This window comes from Natrix helvetica, assembly GCF_964273705.1.
Source record: "Natrix helvetica genome assembly, chromosome: 5".
Classification (NCBI taxonomy): Eukaryota; Metazoa; Chordata; class Lepidosauria; order Squamata; family Natricidae; genus Natrix; species Natrix helvetica.
The window spans coordinates 29,431,614-29,449,300 of NC_138551.1; the positions used below are offsets into that span (position 1 = coordinate 29,431,614).

The window sequence follows — 17,687 nt, forward strand, 5'->3', positions numbered from 1 at the left end:
AAAACGTTGGGACAGTGGATGTCCATGGAGCTTTCAGAATCATGCTTTACAGGAGCAGTGATCCTGTGAACGGTCAAATTTGTCACTAGCCTCGCCACCACCTATGCTAAAAAATGCTGAAACTGCCAATCTGAAAAGCGGCTAGAATTGTCAAAAGGGAAAGTTTACTTTAATTACTGCCTCACTGCTGTACTCCTAAAATAGCAGCGCAGACTGTCTCCAGAGCCCAATGGACCTGCGGTTGAAATTGAAACCACGATGGTTCATCTGCCGCAGCTATAATCAGCTCCTACCTCCAGTTATCATTAAGGAGGCAAAGTCCAGAACTCAAATGCAGGAAGCCATGGCGCACTAGAAACTGGGTTAATGGAGCCCCACAGAAGAGTCTGTGGTGGTAAACTAAAAGTACGATGAAGGCACCTTGTATTGTCTTCCTTACCGAACCCCCCCCAAAACAAACAATCCAGATAATATTAGAACACATCTTTCAACCACTGAGCGGGGAGCTCAAGAGAAACCAGTCTTGCAAGCTGAGACTGAATTGAAAGACCGAGGACCATTACCAAGGAGGCATGTCTTCACACTTTCAATTCATTTAATGAGCTAGCAGGGTAGAATAACCCCATTCTAGACTCTCTCGTCGATACCATGGAGAATAGGAAGCACACATATTTGTCTTACACATCCAAAGTCCAGCACTTCTTTTTATCTCCCTTGAGTTTGGGTCAATCTAATTGAATATGGTTTTAAAAAGAATCTTTAACACATACCCAAGTCAGAAACCCGGCTGAAATGGAGCTAGATAATCTAGTTCCTCTACAGTGCTCTAGTTGCAACCCCACCATTTTTGGATTGTCTCTCCTAAAAAGTGAAAATTGGAGACTGATTAAATAAGCTGTCTCTAAGGAAGCCTCCTAAGGAGCATATCTATCTAACTAATCCAGCAGCTCACGATGGGAAGTAGCATTGAAGTAGCTTGTACATTTGTGGCATAATATATCTCATAGAATGTTTTATTCATTTTTTCTGAATTAACAAGTCACCCTGAATCAAAGATGAATTTATAGGCACTATCACACCCATTTCCTTTGACAAAATCCATGCAAAATCCAATCAAGAGAAACCAAGAGGTTTTATTCATGAAATGCTACTCAAGAACTTACAATGGTCTGCAGCCAGATATTCACACTGGTTGCTTCCCAAAAGGAACAAGTTACCTTAAAAAGCCCACTGGATCACATTTCACTGGTGCCAAAAGTGTATAGAAATGAATCATGACTTTTAAAGCAATCCTGAATAACATCAAGATTCAAGTCTCTAAATTCACATATGATATGGTCAAAAGAAGCTTTATTTTTCATTTTAAATTATTAATCATTTAATAGTTATACAAGTCCCCCGCATACTCTACCAAACTTCTCATACTTATTCAAACAGCAGGAAACAAGAGATTCTATAACAAGTATAATAACTGCAGAATTATAGTGTCAAATTTATTGACCCAAAGGATAATGTCCCTGAAAAAAATAATATAAATTGAATGAAACCGAATGAATCCAGAGCAACCATCTTCAGGTGGTATAGGTGTATTTTCACAGGTTCTTATTCAGCCACACAATGTAGTTGTTAGCCATTCTCTGTCCTATATTTAGGACAAAAGGGCCTGTAATAAATGATACACCACCATGAAAAGCATTGTCAAAATGTTCATGTGCTACTTGAACTCCTGCTTCCCTAAGACGGGAAACATAAATGATTCCATCATCCCTCAAGACATCATATTGACAAGTGAGGACATATGTAAGTGGTAAGCCCTGAAGCTTGATGTCCTCAACTAAAAGTGGTGCCAGCCTTGGATCGACTAAACCTGGATATTTGTGTTCAGTTTTGGAATTTCTATGTGATGGGTCAGTGTAAATGTGGCCTTTTTTAAATCTTTCAGGTAGCCACTTGCTCCAGTTTACAAATTTAAACAAATGGTTGAACTCCGCTGGGACATGTTGGTTGGTCTCTAAAGCTTTGGAAAAAGAGTCATCTGATGTAAAATATTCACTGAGGAATCTGATTACTATTGTTTTAGGCAGAATTGGCATGTTTTTATTATCCTGATAGGATGGCATTTCCCCATCAATAGTCTGAAGAACAGGATACAACAAAGCTTGAATCTTGAATTTAGCTTTGATGTCAGGGTCATCTAGAATCTAGAAAAGAAAAGAATTTATTAGAAATATTTTTCCTATGAAAGATGGACTATTTAATATGTTTCATATTTCATAATGTATCTTTTTTATTCAAAATTTTAAGGGAAAAACCTTAACTGATATGTTTTTCACAGTATTTGTAATCTGGCACTTTTCTACAGCAATGACTTTTGAAGAATATTGCAAATAAAATACTGAAAGATATATTATTACACTTGCCACCAAAAGATATTTTCAAAACTTCAGTATCTTACAATCTTATTCATAAATGACTATAATATAACTATTTTTTATCATTACTCTGTGGAGTTTAGATGTTTTAGGAATTATTTGATTTTTTTCCATTCTTTTTCATGGTCAAAATAGGCTGGATAGGGAAAAGGAGCAGAGTGAGGGGAGATTTAAAATTCTTCTCCTTGTAAAATACAGGTCATGTCCGACTCAGTATCCTAACATTGTCCTAAAAAGTGACCTCTTATTCCCCAAAAATTATTTTTTCTTGATAATTTTTTGTTTGTTTTTCTTATGTCATTCACCACTGATATAAATATGTTAAATTTACTTCGATAGTGTGGTTGAGCTTGTTTTATTCTTGCAATGGGAGTGAAGTTACATCTTTGACTTATATTTAAGCCGCTGTAAGTAAGTATAATCTTAATGTCATTGTACTTAAATACAACGAAATTGGCTCCAAATATGGAAATGCTCCATGGGAAAGTATATAGGTAGTCCTCAACTTACAACAGTTTGTTTAGTGACTGCTCAAAGTTACAATGGCCCTGAAAAAGTGACTTGTGACTGCTTTTTACACATACAACTCTTGTGTCAAGATAATGTAATCACTTTTTGCAATCTTTTGACAAGCAAAGTCAATTGGGAAGCCAGATTCACTTAACAATTGTGTTACTAACTTAAGTGATTCACTTAACACTTAACAACTTTGGCAAGAAAAGTCATAAAATGGGGCAAAACTCATTTAATAATTATCTTGCTTAGCAACAGAAATGTTGGGCTCAATTGTGGTCATAAATTGAGGACTACCTGTACTTCTCTTGAGATTTAGGACTGGAGTAAAACCCAGATTGCAATTTCCTAGAGACAATTTCTCTCACTCACTTTATAATTAAGGTATGTAAAAGAACAACACATAGCAATTTCTCCTTTTCCCCCTCTAAGAAAATTCATGAATATGCAAATATATCAAATAAAATGTAAGAATCGGAATTGTTTGTTTGTCTAATGTCATTCACAGCTCACATGAATGTGTTACATTTACTTTGATGGTCTGTTGACCATGCTTATTTTTCGAATGGGGCTGAAGTTACATTTTTCACAATGAAATAACCATTGACAAGGTGTTATCTATTGGATTTCCTCCTGAATCAATTGTCGTCTTGGGCTTCATTGCAAACATGGTAGATGGCCTGCATGTCACTTCTTGGTCTGGGCCAATCAACAAACTAAAAATCTAGGACTTTCTTTAAAATGGTAGAAACCCAGAATTACACCTCTAATATGAAAAGTCCCAGCAGTTGCCCTGATTGTTAATTTCTGCAGGTACTAGGTTACTTGATAATATCAGACAGTCGGGGTCCAATTAACAGACATAATTCTATGATCCTCCATTTTGAACTCCTTGGAAGATCCTGAATCTTTCAGGGTAATTAAAAATTATGACTTCCTACTCTTAGGTAGACAGTGTGAAAAGGCACAAGGTAAATGGCAGGAATAGCCAACACTCCAGAAGATAGGCTTAAGATACAGAAGGATCTTGACAAACTTGAACATTGGGCACTATCTAATAAAATGAAATTCAATGGTGAAAAGAGTAAGGTTCTACATTTAGGCAACAAAAACGGAATGCACAGGTACAGTATAGGTGGTACCGTGCTCAATAGTAGTAACTGTGAGAGGGATCTTGGAGTTCTAGTGGACAACCAATTTAACATGAGCCAGCAGTGTGCAGCAGCTGCCAAAAAAGCCAACACAGTTCTAGGCTGCATCAACAGAGGGATAGAATCAAGATCACGTGAAGTGTTAATACCACTTTATAATGCCTTGGTAAGGCCACACTTGGAATGCTGCATTCAGTTCTGGACACCACGATGTAGAAAAGATGTGGAGACTCTAGAAAGAGTGCAGAGAAGAGTAACAAAGATGATTAGGGGACTGGAGACTAAAACATATGAAGAACGGTTGCAGGAACTGGGTATGTCTAGCTTAAGAGAAAGAAGGACTATGGGAGACATGATAGCCGTGTTCCAATATCTCAGGGGTTGCCACAAAGAAGAGGGAGTCAAGCTATTCTCCAAGGCACCTGTGGACAGAACAAGAAGCAATGGGTGGAAACTAATCAAGGAGAGAAGCAACTTAGAACTGAGGAGAAACTTCCTGACAGTTAGAACAATTAATCAGTGGAACAGCTCGCTTCCAGAAGTTGTGAATGCCCCAACACTGGAAGTCTTTAAGAAGATGTTGGATAGCCATTTGTCTGGAACGGTATAGGGTTTCCTGCCTAGGCAGGGGGTTGGACTAGAAGACCTCCAAGGTCCCTTCCAACTCTACTATTGTATTGTATTGTATTGTAAATAAACTAGTATCGGGATAGTTTGAGATAACAGAGGTAAATAACATGTATAATTCCATTTTAGATTTATTACTTTCAAATGGGTAATTCTTACCTGCTGGGTTACAGCTGCAGCTAAGTTACTTCCTGCGCTGTCTCCTGCAATGGCTATGCGGCTTGGATCTACATTATATTTCTCCAGAATGCTGCTTTGTAGAAAGTATTTTGATACTGAGTACACATCTTCAAATGCAATGGGGAACTGATATTTTGGAGCTAGTCTGTAACTTTTTGGAATTAATTAAAAACACAATGAAAGAAATATATAAATTCCTTGTGTTGGTAAAACAAAATTAATATATCACTAGATTTACATTATTCATACTAGATTTTAAAAGGTGATTTTCTTCAATATAGAATTTGCTTAATTTTTTTGAATTCCGTTCTTACTTGTGTGCTAAATGAGCAATAAAATTTATTTTCCTTTTATCAACATTCTATTCTGGTCTGTTTAGTCAATAGAATAATTACGCTTCATTGGAATATATGCTTTATGGAAGCTATGAGTTAGGTGGAATAATATGAGACAGAATAAACTTTAACTTTGGAAAATACCATTAGCTTTTTTTAAAGCAGCTGGTAAGCAAGACTGATGTAATAATCTGTGGAAATATCCTTAAGGAAGAGAAGGAAGAACCACAGCCCACAGATAAGAGATAGGAGACATCTCAGTCCACAAAAGGAATTGGGTATGGAAAGCATCTCAGAAGGGACCATGCTAGTTCCTTTGAAAGTAAAGGAAACGGGGCAAAAAAAGCAAAATTCTGTTACTATAACTTTGCAATAAAGGTAGCCTTACTACCCATAGTGTTGGGTAGTTTTCATACAAGATACAATAGTTTGTCTGGATTACTCCAAAAGGCTGACAATCTCTATATTTTTATATTTTGAAATAAAGATTTTAGTTTTTTGAAATGATTTGTGCATTTTATTTTATGTATTTAAATATTATTATACCGTGTTCCAATCAGATTATATTTGTTTAGTAAAAGATTAATGAATGAAAATGTCTCCTTCAAACCCCATTCTTACTCGACTGACACCACAACAGCATTTAGTCTTTCTGATGTCCATCTTGATAAGAGGTCATAGGCTTTCATGGCTGTGAAAAATAAGTGGCAAAGCATGTTTTATTATTCTTGCAATACCAATACACTATACATGCATCAAAAATAATATGGAACAAGGGCTTTAGACTACCACAAGAGTGAGCTTACCATAGAAAGCTAAGAAACATCAAGCTCATTTTATGAATAGCGGAAATATTCCTGCCTCGTGTTCATGTGAGGTTTGAAGTCCTAAGCCTACAAATGGTCGCCACGATGTAAAAAAGATGTGGAGATTCTAGAAAGAGTGCAGAGAAGAGCAACAAAGATGATTAGGGGACTGGAGACTAAAACATATGAAGAACGGTTGCAGGAACTGGGTATGTCTAGCTTAAGAGAAAGAAGGACTAGGGGAGACATGATAGCAGTGTTCCAATATCTCAGGGGTTGCCACAAAGAAGAGGGAGTCAAACTATTTTCCAAGGCACCTGAGGGCAGAACAAGAAGCAATGGGTGGAAATTAATCAAGGAGAGAAGCAACTTAGAACTGAGGAGAAATTTCCTGACAGTTAGAACAATTAATCAGTGGAACAGCTTGCCTCCAGAAGTTGTGAATGCCCCAACCCTGGAAGTCTTTAAGAAGATGTTGGATAGCTATTTGTCTGAAATGGTATAGGGTTTCCTGCCTAGGCAGGGGGTTGGACTAGAAGACCTCCAAGGTCCCTTCCAACTCTACTATTGTATTGTATTGTATTGTAAATTCTAATGAGCTGTTTTCGGTTTCTTTTGGGAGGGACTTTCTGGAAACTTTCCATGAATCTCTAATCCAATGTTTCCCAATGTTGGCAACTTCAAGATTTGTAGATGCCAGTTCCCAAAATTCTACTGGCTGAGGAATTTTGGGAATGGAAATGAATTTTGAGAGCATCATAACATTATTATTTTTTTGCAAGAAATTTTTATTTTTATTAAACAAACAACACCAAAAAATCATCATCTTACACTACATCTTGTAGAAAGTGTGTCAATTGGTTACAATTAGCTTTTGTGTATCTCTTCCACAGTCATTACTTATATTAATATCAAATGTCAAAGATTCTTAATGAGTCTTACTATCAACATAGCATAGTTCTCATTTCACTGAAGTTTTAGTGTCCTTTTGACTAAAATAATCCATAGTTAAAAACACAACCACCTGATGGCATTTCATTAGTTATTACAAAAATCATCCAATAACCTTAAGCCTTTGTAACATATTCTAAATAAAGATTAGTTGACCAAGTTTCTAAGCTTTTTTTTTCCAAGTCACTGTTTACAATTTGTGTCCAGGTTCCTTTTGTTATGGTAGTACATATATATATAAACACTAAATTATTACTTACTAATTATAATATTTAATTTTTTGTTATTAACTTTCATATATCCAATAATATTACACCTTTATAACATATTCAAAATAAGAATTAATTAACAAAATTTCTGAGCCTTTTTTTCCAAGTCACTGTTTGTAATTTATATCCAAATTCCTTATGTTAAACCAGTACATATATATGTCGTTAACTATATCTCTTATTTCATTATTATTGTTATCATTAATATTTGTTAACAAACTCATTTACTACTTATATCCAACTTCCACACCTCTAGCCAACACAAATATGTACCTTCTTACCATTATCAACTACTTATTTAACAAAGCAGTCTAAAAATTCCTAAATTCCTACTTACTAATCACCAAACTTAGCTACTTTTTTATTATCAACTTTCATATATAAATGTGTATCCTTCCAGTCTTATTTCTTTTGCCATTTGTGGAGTTAATCTTCTGTTTATTTCTTTGGTAAAGTTTTTATGGACATCTCTCCATACCTTGTTACTTGTTGCATCTCTCAGGTAATCCCGGCCCCCTCCATTTAATTAATTTATCTTTGATTGTCAGTCGTGCTTCTGGTAAGGTTTCTCTCCTTAAAACAATCATTCTTTCCCTTTCTTCTTCTTCTATGCCTTTTGGGGTAGAGCTCCAGTCCATCAAATTCCCTTTTCCATACTCCCATTTTTTCGCTTTCAACCACTTTCACTCCACAAATCAAATCTTTGGTTTTCTTATTCATTTTTCTCTTCAATTTTGGGGGTTCCATCTCCATCATTTTTTTCTAATATAAACTCTATCTTTTTCTCAATTGAGTTACCTCCAATAAATTTTGAATTCCATCCCAAATCTTTTGTAAATTAAAGTTTCCTCTTCTGAAAATTGATCCATATTTCCAAATCGTAAATTACTGCCACTCTAGCTTTCCAGATATATATATATATATATATATATATATATATATATATATATATATATATATATATATATATATATATATATATATATATATGATTTTGTGTTTAAACTAAATATGTGTGTGTGTGTGTACACACACACACACACACACACACACACACACACACACACACACACACACACACACACACACATATATATATATATATATATATATATATATATATATATATATATATATGCTGGTTTTGTTGTATTCGGGTCTTTTCCCGTGTAAGGTTGAGATTGTCTTTGCAACGTTTCGGCAGGATCTCACCTGCCATCTTCAAGCGTGGGCTCAAAATGTGGGCTTAAAATGGGAACGGAGCTGCCGTCTTTCTGTAAGTCTTGGTGGGAGGGGATGGGGTGCTGGCTTTGTTTCAGTAAGTGGAATGATTGGTTGTGTGGTTGTATCATGATTGGTAGATTGGTGCTGATTGGCTGAAGTCCGGAGAGCCACCATCTTATGTGACCTAACATTCCTACGCAACTGCCGAGACAAAAGCCTGATCCCCACATGCTTCCAACTAAAATTCCATTCACAAACCTCAGCCACCGAAAAGATCCTGAAAAGAACTGAATTAGCCCTAATCAGAAATGAACTCCACAGGAAAAGATTCCTACTAGACCAAACCAACCGGGACCTACTCACTCTTCACCTCAAACTCAGCAACAAAATCCACCCAGCACTCTGGGACAAATTCAAACAACTAGCCCTTTGGAGAGCAGAAAAAGAAACCTTCTATAAGACAGAAAAACACTCCAACAAACTCTACAGACTAGAAAAATGACAGAAGCCTAAACCCCCTCTTCAGCAACTCATGAAACAAACAGTACACAACATATCAGACAGAACCCTCACCACAGCTGAAACCAATGTCCTTTCCAGAGGATTCAACTTTGCAGTTGCCACTAAACGCATCCCCACTGAAGACATCATATGCGGAGTTGAAGCTACACTCATCAAAATCAACCCAGATGAAGCCAATAAAATCAGACTTGCAGTCAGCAACGTCCTTTGCTCCAGCAATCCACCCAGAAGCAACTTACAGCAACAAGAAGAAAAAGCACTCTCCAACCTGAGGAAAGACAACAACATAATCATTCTCCCAGCAGACAAAGGAAACGCCACAGTGGTGATGAACACATCTGACTACCAAGCCAAACTATCCAACCTACTCCAAGACCCTGCTTACAAACCTATAAACACAGACCCCACCACCTACCTGGAAAAAACCACCAAATCCAAAATAAAAGCCTCTGCCATCAGTGAAGAGATCCAACAAAGAATCATCCCAAGAGAGAAATCTTCCAGATGCCCCAAACTCTATGGACTCCCCAAGATACACAAAGAAGGAACACCACTCAGACCCATAGTCAGCTCCATAGGCTCACCTCTACAGAACCTTGCCAAATTCCTCGCCAAACAACTCCAACCCTACGCAGAATCCATCACCTCACACGTACAAAACTCACTCCACTTCATAGAAACAATAAAGAAACAAAACTTACAACCCAGTGACCTACTTGTGAGTTTCGATGTCATATCCCTCTTCACCCAAGTGCCCATAAAAGAAGCCTTGACAGCCATCCAGAAAAAACACAACCCCCCCTAAACACATCCTGGACCTGACCAACCACTGCCTAACCAACACATACTTCATCCATAATGGACAAAGATACAAACAGATAGAAGGAGCACCCATGGGATCACCCCTCTCACCTGTCATTCAAACTTATACATGGAACATTTTGAAACCAACGCCTTAGACAAATCTGAACACAAACCCAAACTCTGGCTTAGATATGTTGATGACACTTTCATGATTTGGCCACATGGAAAAGAAAAACTGGACAACTTCCTCACACATCTCAACAACCTACACCCCAAAATACAATTCACCATGGAAATAGAAGCAAACAACCAACTTCCCTTTCTGGATGTCCTAATCTACAAAAAACCCAATGGCTCCCTAGGACACACCATCTACCAGAAAAAAACACACACCAACCGCTACTTAAATGCACAATCCCATCACCACCCTGCACAGATCAACTCTGTAGCCAAGACCCTCATCTCCAGAACCAAACGCCTAGCCGACAAAGACCACCTGAAAACTGAATTACACAAACTCACGAATGTATTAATCTCCAATGGATTCCAAAGAAAAACAATCACCAACCTAATCCAAAAGGAGACTCCCAAAAAAAACCAAGATACAGAACAGGACCATGGCATCGCCCTCCTCCCTTACATCAAAGGCACCACAGATAAAATCAGCAAAATTCTCCACAAGCACAATATCAGGACAGCCTTCACCACTGATCAAAAAATAGCCAACATCTTAAGAAACCCCAAAGACAAAATCCAGCTAGAAAACCAAGGAGTCTACGAAATACCATGCAAAATCTGCCCAGCAATATACATAGGACAAACAAACAGGAGAATAAATGCACGCATCACAGAACACAAAAACGCAGTAAGAAAAAAAGAAAAAACTTCTTCCCTTTTCCAGCACCTTAAAGCTACAGGACATGAAATCAACTTTGAAGGAGCCAGGTTAATCTCCAAAACAGAACACCTCCACAAGAGAATAATCATGGAAGCCATCGAAATAGAGAAACACCCCCACAGCATGAACAAACGTGATGATACCTCCCGCCTACCAAACATCTGGAAACCAGCCCTAACCAAAAAACGAACACCACCCACCACCCAAGCCATTACAATACAAAATAACAATGCACACACAGCCTGCACCAATCAGCACCAACCTACCAATCATGATACAACCACACAACCAATCATTCCACTTACTGAAACAAAGCCAGCACCCCATCCCCTCCCACCAAGACTTACAGAAAGATGGCAGCTCCGTTCCCATTTTAAGCCCACATTTTGAGCCCATGCTTGAAGATGGCAGGTGAGATCCTGCCGAAACGTTGCAAAGACAATCTCAACCTTACACGGGAAAAGACCCGAATACAACAAAACCAGCATACCTACACCCGTGAAAATCTACAATATATATATATATAACATATATATATATATAACACAAAATCATTTGTAAAGAGGTTCCATTTCCCCTCCCCCTCTCCCAGTGCCGATAAGGCTGTCAAAGGACAGTTGTGTAAACACTTTGTGCCCTTGGCTCTTATCACTTTTAATTATGGAACTTTGAAATACAACGACAGTGAGATCAAAGGAGAAACAGGAATGCCTTTTGTTACCAGCTTTAAAACATTCTATGGATCAATCAGGGACTTCACTGGGTCCCTGAGATCAGTAAGACGTAGTCTTCCTGTTCACTATCTCTTTAGATTGTTTAGGTCCAATTGGATCACCCAGCGGCAAAAGTATCAGCGGCGGTCTCGGAGCATCGATTTCGCGGGGTCCCTGAGATAAGCAAGACGTAGTCTTCCTGTTCACCATCTCTTTGGATGGTTAAGTTCCGACTGGACCACCAAGCGCCAAAAGTATCAGCGGCGGTCTCGGAGCATCGAGACCACATGTCCGTACCGTTGCGACGTTGGCTCCTTCTCCCCGCATCATAACATTATTGAGGAAGGGAAAAACTACTCAAATCTCTACCATTCAGTGATCCCTTGGAATAATATGGCTCCTGATGAGGGTGCCAAGAAAGACTACCAAAGAAGAGAAGCAAGTAGTCAACAGGATGTGAAGATCTTTTAAAATGGGTTTTGAACCGTCCCAATGAAAATAATGGGATAATAGCAACTTAGTACTTCATTTTCCCCTACTGCTCAGATTATATTGTAAATTAAAATTGGCAAGCAGATAAACTGGCAAGATTTAGAGAGGTTGGAAGGTGCAACCTCATCAATTTACCTTTTGACAATTGTGAATCTTGTACCTTCTATGTGATTCATTTTGTGACAATCATCAGGATGGTTTTAAAAAATCAATTAATTAACCAGCAACTCAAGAAGGTTGATATCTCTGTTATACCTCAGTGAAAGCCCTTGGATATCAGAAGAAACAGATACATTTTTATTTGAGACCCAAAGTAATGGAATAAAATAATTATGCTTACTTGCTGATCCTAAACACCATCCACCTCCATGGATGAAAATCACTGCTCTTTTCAAGACATCTGACTGCTTTGTAGGAATGTAAAGACGTACTGGAACATGGCTAAATGCTGTGTCTGTTACAATAACGTTTTCATCAGATGTAGGTGCTGTATAATCAACCATTACGTACAGATTTATAACATCCATATAGTGTCCAAGACCCAACTTCTCCACAATTGCGGCCTGCAAAACAAATATTAACATCCTTTTTTTGGGGGGGGGGGGGGCTGAACGAAATACCAGCATCTGTTGCCTTGGAGATACTGCATGAGATACTGATAGGATAGGATAGAGAAGGGATTAAAAGTATAACTGTTCAGTGATTCATGGTCTAATGACCACAGGGAGGAATACAAAAGATTAATAATTTACGCTAGAATACTGATTTCCCATCACTTTCCCTATTTTTGTCAAAGAAATTGCTAATATATTTGTATATTCCCACGATAGGATATGGTTAAGTAGGTGCTATCCTTTGCCTCTCCTAATAACATATTATAACAGTAAAACCTGTTTTACTAATCCTGTCTTAGGTCAGGTTTCCACACTTAGGAATTCTGGCTGAATACCATTTGAGCTGGGACTGCCCTTGTGGACAAGGGGCCATTGAAACTGTAGCTCAAGTCTACTATATGGCATCTTCTACAAGGACTCAATTTATAACACCTTAGCTAATAAAATATCTGGGAAATAGTGACCTTTTTCAAGTGCAACTACGGCTATCAGATCAATGTGAAGTAGTGTCTCTTAACGTGGCCAAATTCCACTATCCTGTATGTAGAATTAGGCAAACAGTCCACTGTTAATCCAGCACCAATCTAATATATTATTCTGTCTGCCTATATTTTTATTTTTTACTATTATTGCTGTTGTTTTTAACGTTCATCTGTGACCATAATAAAAATCGATTGAATACTTAGCAATGCTGACAAGCACAGATAGAACCTTTGGACGTCCAGGAATTATTACATTTTTAATTCAAGGTTTCCCCCCCCCCTGAAAGATAGGTAACATGGGTGTCCCTCCTTGTGTTTTCCTCACAACACCCCTCTGAATTAAGAGTGAGTGACTGGTTATGACGTGACCTCCATGGACAAGTGTGGTTTTGAATATTGTCTAAATCTATTACCTTAACTTTAGCTGACTTTTGGAACTTAGAAGTTAGGTATACAGCATAGTACTAAGCACTGGGATAATCAGCCCCCAATAGCACAGCTGCTCCAAAGCACATGTTATATGTTCATTCAGCTTATCCACAAAACAATTTTCTCCAGATTTTAATTATTTTAATCATCAAGCCTTTGTTTACATTTCGCAGCACAAATTACTTTCCTTTACTCTATTCCCACTTATTTTCCCTTTGAATGGTATCTTTCTTCCTTGTCTGACAAATGACTCTATTCTACTTTTTTTCCTGGCTTCCTTTTATGTGTTATTCTCATTATCTCCTATAACATGACAGGTGTTTAAGGTAAAGGAGAAATGCTGACCTGAGAGGTAATTTGAACTAGTACAGGGTTTCCAATCCATGGCTCTGGAGCTGCACGTGGCTCTTTTGCCCCTTCGCTGTAGCTCCCTGTCAGGTGATCTCACCAATGGCTGGCCTTACCCCTCACCCACCTCTCCCAGTCACTCTTCGCCTGGCTTGAGAAGGTAAGGGTGATGGCGGAGGATGGAGAAGTGGTCAGGGCTGATTCTCCAACACTTTCTCTCTGGCTGGTCCTTCTTCTTGCCCTTGTTGGTGCTGGGTGTCTTGGTCACTTGGGGAGATGCCACCCTGAGACACTGGGCCCATCCAACTGTGACCAATGCTGGCCTCACTAACACAACAGCTGGTGGAGTTGGAATGGGATCCAGGAAGGGATGACAGAAAGGGGCCCTCAGCTTTAAACCTTACCTGGGACTTTCACCACCCAGAGGACACTTTTCAATCAAAGCCGCTGGGGGCACCTATCCGCTGAAAACGTAAAGATGCTCAGGGCAGTTGGAAAGGGGGGCTGGCCCCATCACACCTTACACACCCACCACTGGGGCCTGGCTGGGAGAGCTGGAGAACCCTTGTCAAAGACCCTTGCCCGTCAGCTGGTCAACTCATGCGCCCCATGCACCTTTGCTTCACTTTAGCTGAGCCCAGCCCCCACTTAAGGAGGGTCTTCCCACTCATGCTGAAACTTCTGGCCCACCACAGCCAGCCAGGGGATTGTGAGAGGAGAAGAAGGATCATCTTTGGGGAAGCCTCTGCCACCGCTTGAGCTCATTCCTTATTCCTCCGCCAGATTGGATTTCCAAAAGTTGCCAAGAAAAAAGAAAAGGAGCAGCGAAGAGCCCCAAGGACAGCTTGCTCAGTTGGCCCAGTCTTGGCTTTCTGAGAGAGAGAGAAGGAAGAGAGAGAGAAAAAAACAGAGGGAGAGAGAGAGAGAGAGAGAGAGAGAGAGAGAGAGAGAGAGAGAGAGAGAGATACAGAAAGAAGCAAGAGAAGAGAGACACAGAGGGAGAGGGGGAAAGAGAGACATAGAGAGACACAGAAAGAGGGGGAGACAGAGATGGAGAGAAAGGGACAGTGGTGGATTCCTACCAGTTTGGACCAGTTTGAACCAGTAGTAGTTTGGCATCCTGGGTCGCTGGAACTGGCAGTGACCTATGCCTGCCATTCCCCCAAACTGGTTCTGTTGTTTTCTCTTGCATTATCTGAGGTCCCTAAAAGCACAACTTTCACCTTCAAGCATTCTCAGGCATAAGCACGGGAAATAAATGTCTCAACTTCCTTCTTTCTTTCTTTCTTTTTTTCCCCTAGCATTTTCTCTCAAGTGCAGTGTCTGGGGGTTTGTTTGTTTTTTGAACAACCAAGAATTGATCCATTTAGTTACAGCAGGAATTGATCACACAGCTGGCTTTCATGCCTAAGGCTGGTCTAGAATTCACTCTCCCGGTTTCTAGTTTAGTGCCTTAAGCACTGGACCAAACTCTCTTGAGTGACTGAAATATAAATTATATCCAATATAGAAAAAGCATCCTGCTCAGGGTCTAATGTCCCGGAAGAAAATATTTTGTAAAAGGATAAGTTTCTAAAATATAGAAAGCAAGTTTCTCCTGGTTTTATTATATTTTTAAGATTATATCCAGAAAAAGTGTAGAAAAATACATAAATTCCATAGCTCTTCCTATGGATAAACCATAATATTCAGGATCTGCCTTCAGTATGACGAAGGCATTTTACAGATTGTTAATGTTCTTATTTTTTGGTTGTTGTTTTCTCCGGCATTATCTGATGTCCCTAAAAGCACAACTTTCATCTTCAAGCATTCTCAGGCATAAGCATGGAAAATAAATGTCTCAACTTACCGCATGAATTAGGCTTCTAAAGCAAGCATCTAAAAGCATCAGCTTCCAGGGTTCCTCCACATTTTCTGGTAAAGGCCTGTAGATGTAATAGGCCATCAAAGATGAAGCTACCAGAAAGTAGACGAATTTTCCTCCCATCTTGTACTCTGTCTACTTTATTCAACTCTTGCTTTCACTGGCTAATCTCAGGACGATTGCAATACTGACAAGTCAGCTGATCAAGCATTTCCTTGATCTCAATATTAAAATTAGTGCCAGAGGCATTTTGTTAAATATTCACCAATTTTCAGTTGATAGAACACATTTTGCTTTGGTGATTACAGGGTGAGACAGTTCTTCACTATTAAAAACGTAGTTTTTCAGGGAAATTTTATTATATTCAAATATTTAAGGATTGCAACACACTTTCTTCACTTTGCCTTAGAAATTACCTTTGAATTGCAGGACTGAAATTATAAGTGGCAAAGTTGCTGGAGAGAAAGTAGAATTGGTGTATTTACAAAGGAGAAAGCAATTAGAAAAATCCTATGATTCAGAATAATAAAATAAAGATGCCATCACACTTCTCTTCTCTTTAATAAATTATATACAGTGTGTGTGTGTGTGTGTGTGTGTGTGTGTGTGTGTGTTGAAAATATATTACTCAAGTATATTTAATAATATGTTTTAGGATAGCCTCTGCATTCTGCTAGCTAAACAAGACTAGTTAAGAGCAAATTTATTTTGGTTGAATAATGATGATAATGATTGATGAGGATTGAGGATGATGATGATTCAAAGTTATGTGAAATCACCACTAATAGTTCTTTAGCTGGTGTGGATTTTTATTCATATTGACTTCCTCCCAAGGAGCTAGGAAGTTAATACATATTGGCATAGTATATGCATCGATTCAAGCAAAGTGCCTTTTGTGATTGACATAAATTTTGTCAAATGTACAGATTTATACAGATTTACAGAATTGGAAGGGACCTTGTAGGTCATCTAGTCCAATCCCCCACTGACGCAGGAGACCCTACACCATTTCTGACAAATGGCAGTCCAATCTCTTCTTGAAAGTCTCAAATGATGAAGCTCCCACAACTTCGGAAGGTAAGGTAATAATCCATTATTCCTTGTCTAGCTTTCAGGTGCTTTGGAAAATAGCTTGGCAGTCCCTCAAATATTGGATCACTGTTATTATGTCTCCCTGGTCCTTCTCTTTACTAGACTAGCCATGCCAAGTTCCTGTAACAGTTCTTCATATGTTTTGGTCTCCAGTCCCCTTACCATCCTGGTTGCTCTTCTTCGCACTTTTTCTAGAGTCTCAACATCTTTTTTCCATAAATTATGTGAAGAAAACTTAGAATTTTACTCATTAACTGCAAACCTTTTTTATTCTCCATGAGAGTTGTCCTCATTTCTCCTAATTGCTGTGTTTGTGCCTCTACAAGCTTGTGTAAAGAGGCATTACGAACTCTAGATGATCAGATTAGAGAGGCTGAAGCCAAATACCCATATACACTGGCCATTATTCTAGGTGATTTCAACAAAGGTAACTTAAGGAAGGAGCTTTCAAAATATTTTCAGCATGTGAATGCTTGCCAAAGAGATAAGAATCCTTTAGACCATTGCTACACAACACTAAAAGATGCTTATCGTTCCCTACCACGAGCAGTTGTGGGACACTCTGACCATTGCATGTTTCACCTTGTACCTACCTACAGACAAAGACTTAAAGCCATGAAACCAACAATTAAATCAGTGAAAACCTGGACTGAGGAGGCAAAGTTAAAGCTAGAAGCATGCTTTGACTGCACTAAATGGAATATTTTTGCAGAAACCTCTGCAGACCTGGATGAACTTACAGATACTGTAAAATTATATGTCAGCTTTGTGAAGACCTATGTGTACCGAACAGGAACTTGTGAATATACAGTAACAATAAATCTTGCTTCACAGCTAAACTTAAGCAGCTACGTCATTCCAAACACTACAGAAAAGGTGATAGACTGCTGTAAAATCAGGCCAGAAACGTATTAACAAGGAAGATCAGAGCAGGAAAAAGA

The 17,687-nt window shown here is 38.6% G+C and overlaps 1 protein-coding gene and 1 pseudogene across 2 annotated transcripts in view; both read right to left on the bottom strand.

Moving 5' to 3' along the window:
* The window catches only part of LOC309392445 (arylacetamide deacetylase-like), a 52,927-nt pseudogene extending 37,110 nt beyond the window's left edge, over positions 1 to 15,817 (bottom strand). Inside the window, exon 1 of the transcript XR_014176866.1 lies at positions 15,640 to 15,817. The product of XR_014176866.1 is annotated as an arylacetamide deacetylase-like (transcript). The remainder of the gene's footprint in view (positions 1 to 15,639) is intronic.
* Positions 1,156 to 12,420, bottom strand: LOC309393723 (arylacetamide deacetylase-like; the record flags this gene model as incomplete). The annotated part of the gene is made up of 2 exons (XM_081956218.1): positions 1,156 to 2,201; positions 12,349 to 12,420. The coding sequence occupies 2 exons, from the start codon at positions 12,418 to 12,420 to the stop codon at positions 1,593 to 1,595; spliced, it is 681 nt and encodes a 226-aa protein (XP_081812344.1). The 3' UTR covers positions 1,156 to 1,592.
* Positions 15,818 to 17,687: the final 1,870 nt, after the last annotated feature.